Genomic DNA, 18,539 nt, shown 5'->3' on the forward strand with positions numbered 1-18,539 from the left:
AGATACCCTATAGAATCATTCTATCACCCTATTAGAGACCTGAAGGACCAGATACCCTATAGAATCATTCTATCACCCTATTAGAGACCTGAAGGACCAGATACCCTATAGAATCATTCTATCACCCTATTAGAGACCTGAAGGACCAGATACCCTATAGAATCATTCTATCACCCTATTAGAGACCTGAAGGACCAGATACCCTATAGAATCATTCTATCACCCTATTAGAGACCTGAAGGACCAGATACCCTATAGAATCATTCTATCACCCTATTAAAGACCTGAAGGACCAGATACCCTATAGAATCATTCTATCACCCTATTAGAGACCTGAAGGACCAGATACCCTATAGAATCATTCTATCACCCTATTAGAGACCTGAAGGACCAGATACCCTATAGAATCATTCTATCACCCTATTAGAGACCTGAAGGACCAGATACCCTATAGAATCATTCTATCACCCTATTAGAGACCTGAAGGACCAGATACCCTATAGAATCATTCTATCACCCTATTAGAGACCTGAAGGACCAGATACCCTATAGAATCATTCTATCACTCTATTAGAGACCTGAAGGACCAGATACCCTATAGAATCATTCTATCACCCTATTAGAGACCTGAAGGACCAGATACCCTATAGAATCATTCTATCACCCTATTAGAGACCTGAAGGACCAGATACCCTATAGAATCATTCTATCACCCTATTAGAGACCTGAAGGACCAGATACCCTATAGAATCATTCTATCACCCTATTAGAGACCTGAAGGACCAGATACCCTATAGAATCATTCTATCACCCTATTAGAGACCTGAAGGACCAGATACCCTATAGAATCATTCTATCACCCTATTAGAGACCTGAAGGACCAGATACCCTATAGAATCATTCTATCACCCTATTAGAGACCTGAAGGACCAGATACCCTATAGAATCATTCTATCACCCTATTAGAGACCTGAAGGACCAGATACCCTATAGAATCATTCTATCACCCTATTAGAGACCTGAAGGACCAGATACCCTATAGAATCATTCTATCACCCTATTAGAGACCTGAAGGACCAGATACCCTATAGGATCATTCTATCACCCTATTAGAGACCTGAAGGACCAGATACCTTATAGGATCATTCTATCACCCTATTAGAGACCTGAAGGACCAGATACCCTATAGAATCATTCTATCACCCTATTAGAGACCTGAAGGACCAGATACCCTATAGAATCATTCTATCACCCTATTAGAGACCTGAAGGACCAGATACCCTATAGAATCATTCTATCACCCTATTAGAGACCTGAAGGACCAGATACCCTATAGAATCATTCTATCACCCTATTAGAGACCTGAAGTACCAGATACCCTATAGAATCATTCTATCACCCTATTAGAGACCTGAAGGACCTGATACCCTATAGAATCATTCTATCACCCTATTAGAGACCTGAAGGACCAGATACCCTATAGAATCATTCTATCACCCTATTAGAGACCTGAAGGACCAGATGCCCTATAGAATCATTCTATCACCCTATTAGAGACCTGAAGGACCAGATACCCTAGAGAATCATTCTATCACCCTATTAGAGACCTGAAGGACCAGATACCCTAGAGAATCATTATATCACCCTATTAGAGACCTGAAGGACCAGATACCCTATAGAATCATTATATCACCCTATTAGAGACCTGAAGGACCAGATACCCTATAGAATCATTCTATCACCCTATTAGAGACCTGAAGGTCCAGATACCCTATAGAATCATTCTATCACCCTATTAGAGACCTGAAGGACCAGATACCCTATAGAATCATTCTATCACCCTATTAGAGACCTGAAGGACCAGATACCCTATAGAATCATTCTATCACCCTATTAGAGACCTGAAGGACCAGATACCCTATAGAATCATTCTATCACCCTATTAGAGACCTGAAGGACCAGATACCCTATAGAATCATTCTATCACCCTATTAGAGACCTGAAGGTCCAGATACCCTATAGAATCATTCTATCACCCTAGTAGAGACCTGAAGGACCAGATACCCAATAGAATCATTCTATCACCCTATTAGAGACCTGAAGGACCAGATACCCTATAGAATCATTCTATCACCCTATTAGAGACCTGAAGGACCAGATACCCTATAGAATCATTCTATCACCCTATTAGAGACCTGAAGGACCAGATACCCTATAGAATCATTCTATCACCCTATTAGAGACCTGAAGGACCAGATACCCTATAGAATCATTCTATCACCACTTTAATTTCAGTAAGAAAATAAGACGATCTGTCAATGGAGTGGGCATTTTTACCCTTATTGTAAGATAATTAGTTATATGCACTTGAAATAAGAGACTCCAGTTGTTTTTCTCTTATTTTAAATCTAAATGATCTTATTCCATTGTCAAAGTGTGTCACCTTTCTCCTCAACTTAAGAAAACATGCACTTATTTTAACAAAAAAATGAGTTATTTAGATTTCCAGGGAAAAATGTAAATCCAGTGAAGAGCATTTTAAATGATCTCTATAGTTAAGTTAAGCAGAGCTATAGACGGGGGGGGTATCAGCTGATACGAGCTTCCGTTGGCCGGTTCATAGGCGTGTTCAGCAGCCATGCACTGAAATCATGTGAAGGAATGCACTGCTGCCTCACTGTTGGCCAACTATTAAGTTTTTTTTTTTTTGTTAATAACTGTTTGCTTTTGATTTTAAACTAACATCTGAGTCATTTTTTATCATTTAAGAGGAAGCAACATCAGCTCTAACAATCAGCCCAAACATATCTGCAGTACATATCAGGGATGGGCGGAAAATAATCAGCCTTAACAAACCTGCACCCATCACTGGCTTAGCTTTGCCCCCCCCCCAACTGCTTTATTGACTTGACACACTCATTTCTAATGTCTAACATCTAAATACGTACAAACCTGACTTTGCTTTTTAATGTCAGAAACATTCTTCTCCCTATAAGGCAAAATGTTTGGTGGCAGCATTTAACCCTTTTTAAAGTCCTATACCCTGTAACTAAAACATTATGTCAGTGTTTAGGATGTTTACATTAAATATCTTCGTGTTTTCTGGGGGAATTATCTGTTTGTAAGTTTAACTCATTTACTTCCATCTAGCAGAGAGCTGAAGTGAGGAAACCGTCTCCTAAAAGTCACTGCTGTTCGACTAGAGTTGGTGCAAAAGTCAGTGGGCCTCAAGGGAGGCACATTGATCTAAAAGCTCTCCTCCTGGTAGGTTCCACTCATGTCTGTGCTGCACAGATTACACCCCTGAATAAATATGGCTTCCCGACCAAAAACCGGCTCCGCTGGTTTGGAAACGTGCTGCTGGGGTCAAACCGACGCTGCACTGCTCGTCGGTAGAAAACCTCAACATGTAGGAGGATCAAACTGCAGGAGCTGGACTCTGAGTCAGACAGAGCCTCCAGATGAGGCAGCATCAGCTGCATCCATTAGTTAATCATAGTGTGTAATAAGCTTCACCGAGGCGCCACAGAGGATCCGTAGCTCAGGAGCAGGCAGGGAAATGACAGAGGAGGGCGACTGCTTCAGAGCTGTGAAATGAGGTAGGGGGGATTGAAAAGTAAGGGAGGTCAGAACATTTGCATCCATAAAATATGATCCAGCGTTACATTACCCCATCCTCCCCGCCACCCGACATGTGTCTTCAGCTCAGCAAACTCTTTGTCTTGCAACTGCTTTTCAGTGCATTCTTAAGCGGGAGATAAATTATTCATGTTATGTACTTTAGGCAGATCTAGCGCTAAACAAAACAGCCATTATCTGCCAGGGTGCACTTGGAACGAAGCTTATTTCCACATGGAGATGAGCATGGGGGCAAATGTTCTCTCAAATAGCTCTGCTATCACATGGTGGGTAAGAACTACATACAGACATGTTGGAAAAAGCTTCCGAATCACAGCAGGGTTGGTTTATTTCTAACATCACTTATATAAAAAAGTGCTGATTTTAGGAAGTGGTGCTGCTACCTGATGTTATAGCGGCTGAAAGCGCTCGCTGATGAACAAACGCTCTGAGGTTAGCTTGTCTTTAGGCTCGCTCTGACCCGTTTGGGCCATTTTCAGCAACCACAGTCAGAGCTTCGTCGCTCAGCTTTGGAAATAAAAGGTAAAAGGCTGCTGGTTTCTGTATCGCTGTGCGCTCCATCATCTGTTAGGGATCAGTGGGCTGATAGCAGCATCATCAGCTTTGGAAAACTGCAAATGGACCTTTTTCTCTTACAGCCTTCTCTCAACAGTAGCGTCCCTGTCGTTCCTCCTGCTTAGAGGTCAGATTTCTGGAACAACAGATTCTCCAGCTGACCTTTGGATTTCCGTAGCCCCTCGGGGCTTGTTTACCCCCCAGTTAGCAGGGGGTGTCCCCAACGAAAAAACCAACCTCTCCCATTTAAGGCTGCAGGGACAACAAAGTCTGGGGGACTTTGTTGGTCGCTGGTTTAACTGGAGCAGGTGGTAAACGAGGGACATGAGACCTTCAGATTAAAGGAAAAGTTCTTTAAATCTGAAATGATTCCATCCTGTTCAATAAATGATCAGTGTTTTTAATTCAGAGTAATTTTCATGTGAATGTGCTTTACTGGAGGCATCCATGTTTGTCAAAGAACACTACTGCCACCTACTGGTTAGTGACATTGTCACGGTGCGGTATCGGCTGTTGATCAAGTCCCAGTGCTGTATCTGGTGTTTGTCACAACGCGCTATTATCCAAGTCATCTTGAAAACATTCTTCTTCCAAATGTTGGCTACATATTACGGGTTTTTTCTCTGGCCAGAAGTTCGATGGCAAATCCTCCCTCTTCAAGTTGGCGATCCAACGACCAACCCGTCCGTGGAGGATCAGGAATCAGAAAGGTGGAATAACTCTTTTTTTTCACTTTTACCCGATGTATTCCAGCATCCAGCTGCCATGCACGTGGGCATTGTCAGTTTCACTATAGCTCTGGTGAATTTCAATGGTGAAGTCCTCTGGAAATCTTCAATAATTGTTGTTGATTGCAGATGTGTCTAGTAGTTCCCATTGATTTAGCTTGGAAAGCGGGGAGAATGGCGCTAGGCTTACCGCACCGTGACGTCACTGCTGGAAGATGGCAGGAGGGAGGGGCTACTATATTTGGGCAAAAATGGCCGCTCCCTGACTCAGTGATTGCAAAGAAAATTAGTATTTTTATTTGTTGCTGACCAGGCTTCTCCTTTAAAGTCCATAAAAATGTTCTTTAGTTTAGAGTTTCTTTTTGCTTCTGCTTTTAGATGCATCTGATAATTTTCAGGTCAACCTTTAGCTTAGGTCGATCTAAAGCACTTGGGGTTCTCAACATTTTCTTTTCCAGTTGTTGTGGCTTCATGCCTTAAACAAACTAACAATGTTGACCAGACTGTAAATGTTTAATATCATGTAACCTAAGAAGGAAAAGGCTGATGCATCAAACCTGCTGGAGATTTGAGGAAAAAAGGTTAGGGCCCCAGAGCAGAGCCTGAAAATCCCCTGGATGTTACTCCTGTTTAAACTAACAGTTTTAAATCTCTTTGGTTAACAATGATATTTTTTAGGAATCATCATCAGACCATTGCAGACATTTAGAAGGCCTTTTCATAATGGTGGATGTGAGAGTTTGTGCTGCAACCGAAGGGTTGCTGGTTCAATCCACAGCTCCAACTTTCAGTGCCATTGTGTTGTTGGGCAAAACACTTCTCCTAATTATAACCCACTGCCTGAAAAAAAAACTGTTTAAACGTGGGAACAATGGGCTTTTAGAGGCAGTGGGAACAGCTCTACCGGGTAAAAGGACTCTGCAAGCAACACCAGAGGGTTTTCCCTCTAAACTACGTGATGCCATTGAACGTAATGTACGAACACCAACACACCGCGCCAGTTGCTTTTGATCCAACAATCAGAAAAAAACTTTGTTTAGATTGGACAAACATGGAGCCGCTCTGGTGAGAGGGATTCAGACAGATATAGAGAGAAACAATAAAGCACACTGACTGCGCCCTGGCTTCCTAACATGTTAGTCTCCATGGGGCGACAGCGGCGTCGGATGTAGGAGTTTGCCCTGAAATTGAAGGATTGACAGTGAGCCCCAGGGCAGCTGTGGCTACAATGTAGCTTGCCACCATCAGTATGTGAGTGTGTGCGTTAATGTGTGAATGACTGAATGTAGTGTAAAGCGCTTTGGAGACTTTATCTGGTCTTCTGACTTGATAACGATGGCAGCTACTACTGATGGTGTCAGCGGGCGCCTGAGTACGGCAGCCTGGTTCTGTCAGTGAGCCCCAGAGCAGCGGTGGCTACAGCGGTCTGTGACCGATGGCAGCCGGATACCAATCGATCCTTAGGAAATAATGTGAATCAATTCCGAACTGGAAATCCTTTTTTTAAGAAGAAAAAAAAAATGGGTTTTACAGTTTAGTCACATACACAAACGCATTTATAGAAACACATCTGTGGGCGGATCTGGCCATAAAACATGGAAATACGAGCCTTGTCACCGATTCAGAACACATCCGCACTTCTAGCATAGAGCCAGAGCAACCAGATAGAGGAGGAGATGAAGAAGGATTCCCAAAGGTCAGGCTGAACCGGCCGACGCTCAGGGTCCCTCTTCTACCCCATAACCTATAAACCACAATGCTGCAAACATCAGATCACCCTTACTAAATGAGATTACTCTGCAATAAACACCGATATTAAAATACTGTTCATCCCTCGTTTCAACATGGAAACCAAGAATGATTCTAACAAACAAATAAGAAATATACCTCCTAATTACAGGTTTTCCACAAACTGTACCAGATTTAAAGTGTAAAAGTGGGAAATTTGAATAAACTTCTTTTCAGAGCAGAACAGGTCTGATGCAACGTGGATGTGAGAGAGGGAGCAGTGTTTAGCACAAAAGAGTGAATAATTGATGGTTCTTCGGCATGCTAGGTGCAATTCTGCCACCGACGCGCTAAAATGGGCCAGATCTCCATACCAACTGGGAGCGGGTGGCTAAACCAGCAGACAAACCACTGACCTGCTCTTTTTCTCGCACTTTTACACTTCCCCTGTACCCCTCCTAACTATGCCCCCCCATGCACGTCTGGCCTCGCTCCATCTCCGTCCCGTGTCCCAGGTGTCAGTGAGCTGTGTGGCAACAGCTCCTGTAGTGCCTGCTGAATTATAGAGCAGCATTGGAGGCCATGGCATGAATGAAACATGCAGCCCAGAGACACATTTCACAGCGGCGAGGGGAGACGTGTTGTTGCTCTGTTAATTATTTAGCCCCTAAATATCACAGCAGCCGTCACGCTACCGCTGGTGGCGAGAAGCCACCTTCCAGCCGCAGTCTGCCACCCTTCTGTGCTCGTCCTCTCTACACGCAGCCGCCACGCCGCAGCTCTTCCAATGTATCGCCCTGCTGTGACCAACGACTTCAGAGAGGCCTTCATTTTTCATGATAAATCATGTTTACATGTCCTCCAGAACAGCATTCAGCTACTTTAACTCCTTGGTTTGGGAAAGACAGGTCATTCTGTATGAAAAGCCATCCGTCCATCAGTTAGCTCATATTTCAATGCTAAAATCGGTTTATTTTTCCTTTACTTGCCTGATGTAATATTGCAATATTAAATATCATGTTTTCATTGAATGAAAGCAAAACTAAAACCTGGTGGTTAACAGAAATAAAGTTTTTAAAAGACCAGTCTAAATTTAAGCTAAACAAGAACTTCTACTAATTTAATTCATAAAATAGATGACTTATTCTAATGTATTAAATATGACTATATATGTATATATGAGGGCTGGGCAAACTATTTGCATTTACAATATAACCTCTTCAGTTTAAAGCTGAAGTACAGCCCAACAGGCCGAAGGTTACAACCTTTTTGGGGGATTTAAAGAGTCATTTGGACAGCCAGCACATCTGTGTTCCAACATCTGGAGCACAGCCTGGAAGTCGGAGTAAAGCTGCAGTTTATACTCCAATGGCCAACATGCAGCAATCCTGGGAAAACTTCAAATAATTCAACAAACAGCTGAAGGCATGACGGCCTTCTGCTGTGGGTTCTTCCAGCTACTAGAAAACATTATTCTCATTAGTTCAACCCTGAAGATAGATTGTAATAAAGCTGCAAAACATTTTAAAAAACCTCCTCTGTTGATTTACAAAACTAGAGCTTAATGTTTCTGACAAAATCTAAGTTTTATTGTGATTTTCCTCGGCTCTAACCACCAGGATGGAGAGGATTCTCCATTTCCATGACCTTAAACTGGAGTCCGTTTAGCAGCACTTTACTGTTCCTGCTGTATGAATCTGCTGCTAGCAGCCTCTCTGCTCCCTTCTCTGTGGCTCCAGCATATTAGCAACACCTAAAGGTCTGAGTGAAGAAGTCGGTCTTTATTCTATTTAAATTTAACATAAAAAAACTCTGTATTTTGTTAAATTGGGAACACATTGCAAATGTAAGTCATTCTAAGCGCTGCAGTCAGAGCGAGCCTTAAATGTATAGTGGAGGGTTTTCGTGAATTTTTTTAAAGACCCACCATCTCCACTTTAAAAAAAAAATGCACATGCACAACCCTGCCCCCGCTCCTGATAAGGAACACCTATTAAACGCCTGCGAGAGCGTGCAGGAGCCCATTTCTCATGGTGCAAGCCGTCAGAGAAACTCTTCACTGAACAATTTCTGCTTTTATCTAAAATATCAGTGGATTTAAGGTCTGCTCTCCGTTACGTTCTTAACTTTCATTGCAACCATGCTCTGTTTCGGTCGACAGCTTGTCGTTATGCTAGCAGAAAGGCGCTTCTGCATTTCTGGGTAATTTTTACGCATCGTAAAAATGCCACCTCCCGCGCTGTGATTGGTCTGGCCAGATCCGAAGTCAACGGCAGTTTACAGACTGATTTATGCTCTTCGTCTGGCTGGCCAGACTTCCCTAATTTATAGGGATGCAGAATATTGGGATTTTGGCCGATATCCGATATGCCGATATTTTAAAACTCATGTAGCCGATAACCGATATCGATACCGATGTTAAAGCTGGACAAAAATAAGTAGTCATTGAAAATAGCAGTTTTGTTATCCATTTCTGACACTTTGAAAAATAATATACTCAAATATATTTTCATATGCTGATATCAAATAGATTTTTAAAAACGCGGTATCGACCTATTTTACTTTGAAGATCTGGTGAAATTTCATCGTTCTGTTACAAACTCTCGTGATATTTTGCAAATTCTTGTGAGATTTTGTTAGTAAAATAGATCGATACCGCGTCAATATGTCAACATATAAAAATATGGCAACATTTGGTGAATTTTCGAGGGATTTCGTAGCATAACGATGACATATAGCAATATTTCATTAGTAAGAGAGATTGATATGGTGTTTCTAAATGGCAATATATCGGCATATGAAGATATTGGGATATTTTAATGGATCAATATTTTTTCCCTCGTCTTTAGAAGTTTTTAAGTCTGTAAAAAAAGAAGTTTTTGAAGAAGAAGAAGTATTTTTTTTTTTTTTTACTTTAGAAACTCAGAAGCTGATCAAATATCGGGTTAAATATCGGTGGGGTGGCCGATGTCCGATATTCAGTTTTAAGGCCGATACCGATAGGGGGCCGATTATATCGTGCATCCCTACTAATTAGACCGATTAGATAAGAGGTAGAGGGCACTTATGGGGACAGGAGGTCTCTGTATTTTGAAGGATGAAAGTATTCTGCCCACCAACTGAAGGAATTTACCAGCCCTTTATGCCCCATTCACTCGTCGTTCAGCTGTTCTATAGAAGAGCTCGTTGTGAAACTGATGCTGCAGCTGCTAACAGGTGAAGGCAAGAGTCCTTCTCCTGGGTGGAAAAATAAAAACAATTTAAAATGATGTTTCAAAAATAATTATATTCTGTAGTACCAAGGGTAATATTTCATAATATATATGCTAGACACCCCCCTTTTTAAGCTCTGCCCGTTTTTCTCTTAGCAGCCACGAATCTCTCCTACGCTTGGTCCATGTTTGTTCTGATCACAGTGCCCAAAACATGGACAAATCATTCAACAACAGAAATAAGAGCAAACAGCATTCTGAGCTCAGACAGAAACAGCAGAAGCCAGTGTGAGAACAGCGGCTGAGAGAGCACCATGACCGGGATAAGGCCGCCAGCCACGTCCTCCTCTACTGAGGTAGGTTGGAGGAGCCTGCTGGGCAGAGAGCCCACCGGAGCTCAAGAGGAGGAGAAAAGCGCAAGTCCACCAGATACAGCACTGGGACTTGATCAACAGCCGATACCGCACCGTGACGTCACTAACCAGTAGGTGGCAGTAGTGTTCTTTGACAAACATGGATGCCTCCAGTAAAGCACATTCACATGAAAATTACTCTGAATTAAAAACTCTGATCATTTATTGAACAGGATGGAATGATTTCAGATTTAAAGAACTTTCAGAAGTTTGAATTCTAACTTTTCCTTAAAATGTAATGTGAGCAACATTGAGCGCCTCTGCAGTTTGAATTTAATTGCAGATGCAATTAGCGGCCCTACGGCTAACCGAGGAAAGGATTCTTCTCTCTTTTTGGCATCAACAGGTCAAAGGTTTTAGAAAGCAGGAGATCAGAGACCTTTGTTAAACCTTCACACCAACTGTTGCAAACAGCACAGATAGCGTGTGCCAAGATGCGTGTTCCAGGTTGACTTTGATTTGACACGAGCTCAGTGGAGGCCAGGCGCCGGACACGTCTTCACGCAGACAGTGAGGCGACATCCCCTAATGGCCCTTATCTCGTCTCCTTTAAAAGCATCTTGTATTCCTCTGCAGAACCCTGCTTTTTTTAAATCCACCCAAACGGCCGCTCGGCTCCCCCCGGCTGAAGCCAGAGGTACGAGCATGGCCAGGTTTTAACAGACGAGAAATTAAGGTGCTGAAAAACAGATTTCTACTTCAGATTGATCAGCCACACAACAGTAAATAAAATCATTTTAGGAAAAGAACGGGCGGGTTCTCTCTCTGGCCGGGGTTTATTGCTGGAGCAGTAGTGCGGACAGAGCTGATGGTTATCAGTTCAATGCTCTGAACTGTTCAGATGTCCCATCCTCTCCATGCACACAGCTACACACGGCAGACGGGACTCTGTGGCACCAGCAGGCCTCCATGGGCTCCAATTAATACCCAGCCCTTCATATTCCCTCATCTCCTTATCTTTAAGAGCTGACTGCAGATTAAATATGTATGAACCAGCATGCAGAGAGGAAGGACTTCTACATGAATATCAATAATAGAAAAAAAACATTCCAGGGCTGGTAGGCGCTGCTGGGCCGGCATGGCGGCCTGACAAAGAGACAGCTAAGCCTGAGTCTTGGCTTTCCTCCGCTGTTCACATGACGGTTATAAGGAGAATGCAACCTGAGAGCAGGAAAAACCCAGCCAGTGGACGAACCGGTCCAAGGAGGGACATGAAAACAGGCTCAAAGCAGAACCACGGGTCAGCGCAGGACTGACCAACATTCATCATCACGTTCACATGCTAGATTCACACGACCACAAAGCCAACCTATTGAGGCTGCAGTAAACCAGCTGAGCGACACGACATTCATTATTAAAGAGGCAAAACAAACAAAGGGGACAAAGTGTCTGTGAGTGCGCTAAGATGTGTCCTCATTAGCTGACAGCAGATCCAGCGCTCCGCCACGTTAGCGAGTCCCTCTATTGATCAGGACCACCGTGCTGCATTCAGCCGCACAAACTTTCTGTCCAATCAGACGGTTTGATTCTCAGGATGACTTTTTAAACCAGACAAGCTTCTTTAAATCACTGCTGAAACAATCAGGTTAATCGATTATTGAAATGATTGAAAAAACCTTTTATAATTATGCCACAGACTTATTTATTTATATGTACTTTACAATGATGTTTAGTTTACGTTTTTGCTTTTACCTTCTGATAATGATTTTTACCTGTAGCACTCTGAGATTTTTCTTAAATGTAAAGTGCATTACAAATAAAATGTATTATTATTATAATAATCAACAACTAATTTAGTAATCAATTGTTTTTTGTTTTTACGGCACAAGTGGCTCGTTTTTCTGACGGTAGGCTGACAGGAAAGGCGGCATGAGAGAGGAGGAGAGACACGCGGCAAAGGATCCAGTCCCTATCGTGTCGAGGTCTAAGGCCTCCGATGGGTCGTGTGCACTAACCACTGCACCACCTGCACGCCCAGTCCAGTGTTAACTGGAGTATAGAGACTCTATTATAGGAATTATACCAAGATTATAAAAAAATTTTTGCAATTTTGCAACTAAGATGAAAAATCTTTTTCTTCTGTCGATCTGCTCTATAATCCAAAACTCTTCATGTGGAAAAGTTTTTGTTTCATTTGGTAAAAAAATAATTAATCCCAAAAATGATTTCCACATTAATCAATTAGCAGAATAATCATTAGTTTAACTGCATCCTACTCAGCAGTCCAGCTTTACACCGCCTGCTCACTGGGATCTACTGGTGCAGCTCAAACACCAACTCGTGGTCTCCTGCTCCTCCTGGTGGTAGCATGCATCATTGAACCCCAGGTCGACTTCATTTAAACCAATATTCTGAGCATATATTGGATGAAGATGGAACAGGAAGCAGGAGACAGTGAGAGGCAGCAGAGGTCAGAACAGCTATGAAACAGTTTTTAGACGTAAATTCAGAACATTTACACAGCAGCATTTCACCACACAGTCTGCTTCACACCAACACGGTCCTGCTGTCGTTAACTTTGTATAAAATAAACATTTTAACCAGCAGTCAGTGTGTCAGTGTTGATTTTTTCTTTATTTTTCAGATTACTGCCAGGCTCATTTCAACCCCTCGGTGCTCACAGTCGATTCCAGCTGGTTTTATTCTTCATGGTCTGATTTCATTTCCACGTCTTTGACCGCCTGCGGGCGCCCTTACCTTGTAGGACGGCAGGAAGCAGAGCACGCCTTTGGCCATGACCCGGCAGACGTGCAGCAGCAGAGCGCCAACCTCATCCTGGAAGGCGAAGGTTTCAGCGTGCTGAAAGGTGGCGCACAGTTTACGGCCCTGGGGTCCGGCGCCAACCGTGCCCACCCAGACCTAGAACAAACAAAAATTTCTCTTTTTTATCTTATATTTTTACATTTAAATAAAAGAAAATCACTAATCTTAGAGCTGTGTTTAGTTTTAGTATTTTGAAAATGATATCAAACTAGTCTGCCTCGGTCTATGCTAAAGTACTGCGAATAATCGGGATTTTTTGCTTGACGTGTATTTCTATAAAACCCTCGTTACTGCGATGCTACTAAATAAAATCAGATTTCTATTAGTGAGCAAACAGAACGGTTTATAAAAGCAGGGATGGATCATGAAACAGCCGATTTAGCCGACATATAAACGTCTAAATGAGGCCATCTATATATTATTAAATTATTTTAGTCAAATCACTGCAGTTATTCTGCAACAATCTAAATGTTCTGTGGAGGTAATTTTGTTTGAAAAAAAGAAATTGCAGCTATGTCCTTTATGAACCATGAACCCATTTATTCCCTCAAAACAAACTAGGGCTGAACAAGTTTGCTAAAATTGCGATATTTTTAACCAATATTGTGATTTTATTTGGATTTTCCTTTGCACCAACCCCCAGCATGTAGATGTTTTACTCCTTTGTTGATCCAGAGTCCGTTGTTGCAGGACTTCACTGTAACCATTGTTTGGAAAAGTGTTCACGTCTACATGCATAGATCTACACACTGCCAGGAACTTTATTTCCTTTTTCATGAAAGCAAACCCATTTTAAACACCTGACCCTCATTAAAAGTTTTGAGTAAGGAAAAATATGTCTCGTAATCTCTGAAATGTAACCTGATCAGAAATTTGTACCTCTGAGATTTAAAAATTGCATTTTCTTGAATTGCAATTAAATTGATAAAGCCCTTAAACAGATAAACATGAGAGCAGAAGCAGTTTGTTTTACTTCGTATTTGTCGTTTGAAGCTGATTTTCGTTAGTGTGCATCACGCTGACAGCCAAGCATTAATAAAAACTTTTATCTGCTTCCAGATTGAGATGAAAGAATATTAATGCAGTCAATCGGCCCAGTCACAATGAAAGACTACAAACTACTGTTTACTGTCTGCATGCAGTGATTTACTAACGAGGAGCAGCTGTTCTCCCTCTAGACGCAGAGAAACAACAAAAGATTTGCAGCTGTAGCAGAAACCTAAATATCTCCAACACTTTCTAGATACTGGTTCATAATTTTCCATCCCTGCGACATCGATGCACTTCTTTCTCCTAGTCTGTCACAAACCCAACTAAATATTCTGTAGGTCATTTCTCTGGTAGTAGCAAAAAGCTAAGGGGGTGTGGATACTTAGACGAGGTCATCAGTGAGTCACTATTTTGTGCTTTTATCACAGAGAGAGAGACTAACATCTAGGTTCCTCCTAAACACCTAATACAGCGTTAAACCATGCAGCAGAGACGCCGTCATGAACCTGGGATCTGTTGATCACGTGGTTGGCCTCCAGCTGGATGGTGAACTTCACCCCGAGCTCAGAAGAGAAGGATCCCATGGGGGACAGGGTTCCTGATGTCAGCACGATGCTGTGAACGGTTCCACTCAGGTCAGAGAAGGCCTGAAGGAACAGAACCAGGCTGAGGATCAGGTTATTCCATCATGCTGGTGGAGATTCTCAGTCATCCAGGTTATAGTCATTCCAAAAAAACGTTAAAATCAATCCACTGGACTTTGTTTCCAAGTTTGAAGACGTTTCTCTTCCATCCAGGAAGATTTTTCAATTCAAAATGTCAGAAATAGCGTTTAGTTCCAGGTTTTATCCAGCAGCCCAACAAAGCCTGGTTTTAGTTTAGAAAACATGCAAATAGAAACGGATGAACGGGTCCCCCCCTTTGGAATGGGGGCCGTTTGGCTTCTTTGTTAGCCTGCAATGCCCCATACCTGTCTATGTCTCTGAAAGGGGGGGTCATTAAAGGAATAGTACACCCAAAACATGATTAGCCTTCATTTTCTACTCACCCCCATGCTGAACAACACTCTGGAGTACTTTTTTTGATATCTCAAATGCATCTGGAGATCTGGGAGGCTTCTTGCTGTCTGCTGACATTCAAATAATGGAGGTCTACGGCGCCCGAGGCAGAAAGGTCCATAAAAGTCCACAAAAAACTATTCCAAGTGTCCTGAGTGGGTAGCATCCAGAATTTACTCGAAACGAAGTCATTTAGAATGTTTTTAGAGCATAAACAGTAGTGTATAGGATTTCCTCAAAGCGCGTTCATGCGCGCTCACGACGCTACGGAAGCCGGCAGACCAAACCAGATGAAAGTGCGCATTCAGCGTCTGCTCTGCCAATAATGCAAGCATAGAAGAAGAAATGTGCTGTTTACCTGTGCAAAGAAAGAAACAACGAAAGAAAAATGTCTGAGGACTTCAGTGTTGAGGAAGAACATGAGTTCTTTGCCGAGCTGAATGCGCACTTTCATCTGGGTTGGTCTGCCGCGGTTTCCGTAGCGTCGTGAAAGCGCTTTCAGGAAATCCTATACACTACTGTTTATGCTCTAAAAACATTCTAAATGACTTCGTTTCGAGTAAATTCTGGACGCTACCCACTCAGGACACTTGGAATACATTGGACGAGCAGTATGGAGGAATATTGACACGTTTTTTGTGGACTTTTATGGACCTTTCTGCCTCGGGCGCCATAGACCTCCATTATTTGAATGTCAGCAGACAGCAAGAAGCCTCCCAGATCTCCAGATGCATTTGAGATATCAAAAAAGTACTCCAGAGTGTTGTTCAGCATGGGGGTGAGTAGAAAATGAAGGCTAATCATGTTTTGGGTGTACTATTCCTTTAAAGGGGAATTGTTGGAATGGCTGAATAGGTGAGGTCTTCTGTTCTCCTGTAAAGGGGTTGGGGCTGCAATGATAGCGGGAAAGAATAAACTCAGTCGCTTATATAGTAGGTTTTTTAAACCTGCATTGCAGAGACTGAGTTGACATAGACAGGTATTAGGGGTGGAACGGTTCTCAAAATCCACGGTTCGGTTCGATTCACGGTTTCGTGGTCACGGTTTTCGGTTTTGTAATTATTTTAAATGATCCGCGGAAACCCTGGATCATTTCCGCATGTTTTGCTGCTTTGAATTTAATCATCTGGCGCATGCTCTCTACCATCTCCAAGGAACTCAGAGCGGAGCGGACGGGAGCCTCAGTGGAGGCTGTAGGCTTTGCTTTGAGCAGCCGGTCTGGAGCGCAGCGGGGCGGAGCGCTGATAGAGTATGAGGGATTTCAGGGTTAGCATGACATGTTGCTGTTAGCATAAACAAAACGTGTTGCACAATGCTTGCACACTGTTGCACTTTTATCCACAGCTTTCTTCCCGCCGTCATCGTAGGTCACTCTAAATGCAAAGTGGTCCCATACAGCAGACCTATAAAGCGCTGCTGGCGCGTCTTCCAACTCCTGTTCTTTCCCAATCGCCATACCCACACAATTCTCCACAACAACTGATTTTTTTCTGCTACACCCGGCTACGCTGCTTCGCTTCTTCTTCTTCTTCTTGTTTACTACTGGTGGTTGGCTTTGGTCGCAGTACCGCCACCTTCTGCTCTGGAGTGTAAACGCTTCGCCTATGAGAAAAAGGAGCAGCACATGAACCGAACGCATTACACGCGAACCGAACCGAGACAGTCGAACCGAACGGTTCGGACGGTTTTCATAAACCGTTCCATCCCTAACAGGTATGGGGCATTGCAGGCTAACAAAGAAGCCAAACGACCCCCATTCCAAAGGGGGGGACCCGTTCATCCGTTTCTATTTGCATGTTTTCTAAACTAAAACCAGGCTTTGTTGGGCTGCTGGATAAAACCTGGAACTAAACACTATTTCTGACATTCTGAATTGAAAAATCTTCCTGGATGGAAGAGAAACGTCTTCAGACTTGGAAACAAAGTCCAGAGGATTGATTTTAACTCTTTTTTTAAAGTTATTCCAACATGTTATTAAAGTGAGGGAAACAGGAAATGGACTGAAGCTCCTCCTCAGTGTTCCACGCGTCACATCTCACCACAGCAGGGTTGAGGCACCAGAAACTCAAAGTCAGGAGCTCCTTCTTGACCCGGATGCTCTGCCGGTGTCGGAAGCGGGGCCGGGCCACAAAGCCCTGGGCATCGGGGACGTCAGGCGGGGCCTGGTTGGTCCACGCGTAGGTCCTCTGCAGTGCGACACGGTAATCCTCAGCAAACCTGCAGACAAAGCCAGAAGTTCTGAGCGGCCGACAACCAACGAAGCAGCAGGGACTGGAAAGGTCTCTGACCGGCTGTTGTCCCTCAGCAGATAATCCAGCACCATGAAGAGGTTTTTCAGGACGGTGGCCGTAGACGAGCTAATGACCGGGACCTGCACCGTGTCCTCCCGACCGCCGGCCAAACCAACACGCTCCTCCTTCTCCAGCACGGCTGCCAGGTGTTGCTGGTTCCATGGAACAGTAGATTAGGGACTTCATCAGGGATCAGGCTCCAGTCTAACCACCATAGCAAAGGTCTTTACCTTCATGTTGGTAAAGGTGTCGGCGGTGATGCCCAGACTGTGGAAGATGCTCACTATATCCTTTCCACTCCAGACTTTGCTGGCGCTCTCGAAGCCACGTTCCGATAGGAGATCCTGGCTCTCCTGGATCCAGCTAAGAAAGATCAGACAGCTCAGAGAACAGCTCAGGTTTGGATCCTACCGATCTGAGAAGGTTCACTGATGGACTGACTTGATGAGGACGTAGCAGAAGTCCCTGAGGGGCTCGTGCTTGGAGCGTCTGATGTTGCTGCTGACCATGCCGTCCAGCTCGTCTCTGGATGCCTGCAGGCTGTGGAGGTCTAAGGTGTAGCTGGCGCTTTCTCTGGCGCAGTCCTCGATGTTATGGGCCTCATCCAGCACCAGGATCTGACCTGCCAGGTCGATCTCCATCTGGAGAAAATGAAGATGGATAAAAAGAAGCAACAGATAAGCTTCAGGGATCTGAAAAAATCAACGAGTGTTTTCATGGTTCCTCACGCTCTCTCTGATCATGGGGTCCAGCAGGTAGTTATACGGACAGAAGATAATGTAGGCGCCCTGCATGAGCTCCCGGGCGGCGTAGTAGGAGCAGGCCCGGAGGCGCTTGCCCAGAGTCACCAGGTCTTCGATGTCCCAAGCTTCACGCAGCCCATGGACCCACTGGAGAGTCTGCTGGTCCCGCATCTTCTGCACATTGTGGTAGAACCTGCATGACCGTCCCTGAAAAAGCCAAAACACAATTTTCATTGGTCTGCTGGGGTTTGCTTTCTACTGATCAGAAACTCACCAGTTAGAACTAGGGATGGGGATCGTTAATATTTATTGATATCGATACCTTTATCGATACTGCTTATCGATCCGAGTCTTTATCGATACCACTATCGATACTTTTCTGTTATTTTGTGGAAAGACGATGCGACAATATGTTTTTA

The 18,539-nt window shown here is 43.5% G+C and overlaps 1 protein-coding gene across 1 annotated transcript in view; it reads right to left on the reverse strand.

The window, feature by feature from the left end:
• The window catches only part of brip1 (BRCA1 interacting protein C-terminal helicase 1), a 53,787-nt gene that overhangs the window by 18,943 nt on the left and 16,305 nt on the right, over positions 1–18,539 (reverse strand). The window contains exons 8-14 of the mRNA XM_038304624.1: positions 18,106–18,327; positions 17,819–18,018; positions 17,608–17,740; positions 17,375–17,529; positions 17,126–17,303; positions 14,535–14,675; positions 12,973–13,134 (exon numbers count right to left, since the gene is read on the reverse strand). Of these exons, the coding sequence (XP_038160552.1) occupies positions 12,973–13,134; positions 14,535–14,675; positions 17,126–17,303; positions 17,375–17,529; positions 17,608–17,740; positions 17,819–18,018; positions 18,106–18,327 (1,191 nt within the window). The remainder of the gene's footprint in view (positions 1–12,972; positions 13,135–14,534; positions 14,676–17,125; positions 17,304–17,374; positions 17,530–17,607; positions 17,741–17,818; positions 18,019–18,105; positions 18,328–18,539) is intronic.

The sequence above is a fragment of the Cyprinodon tularosa genome, unplaced genomic scaffold, assembly GCF_016077235.1.
Source record: "Cyprinodon tularosa strain WSP-4 unplaced genomic scaffold, ASM1607723v1 ctg539, whole genome shotgun sequence".
Taxonomy (NCBI): Eukaryota; Metazoa; Chordata; class Actinopteri; order Cyprinodontiformes; family Cyprinodontidae; genus Cyprinodon; species Cyprinodon tularosa.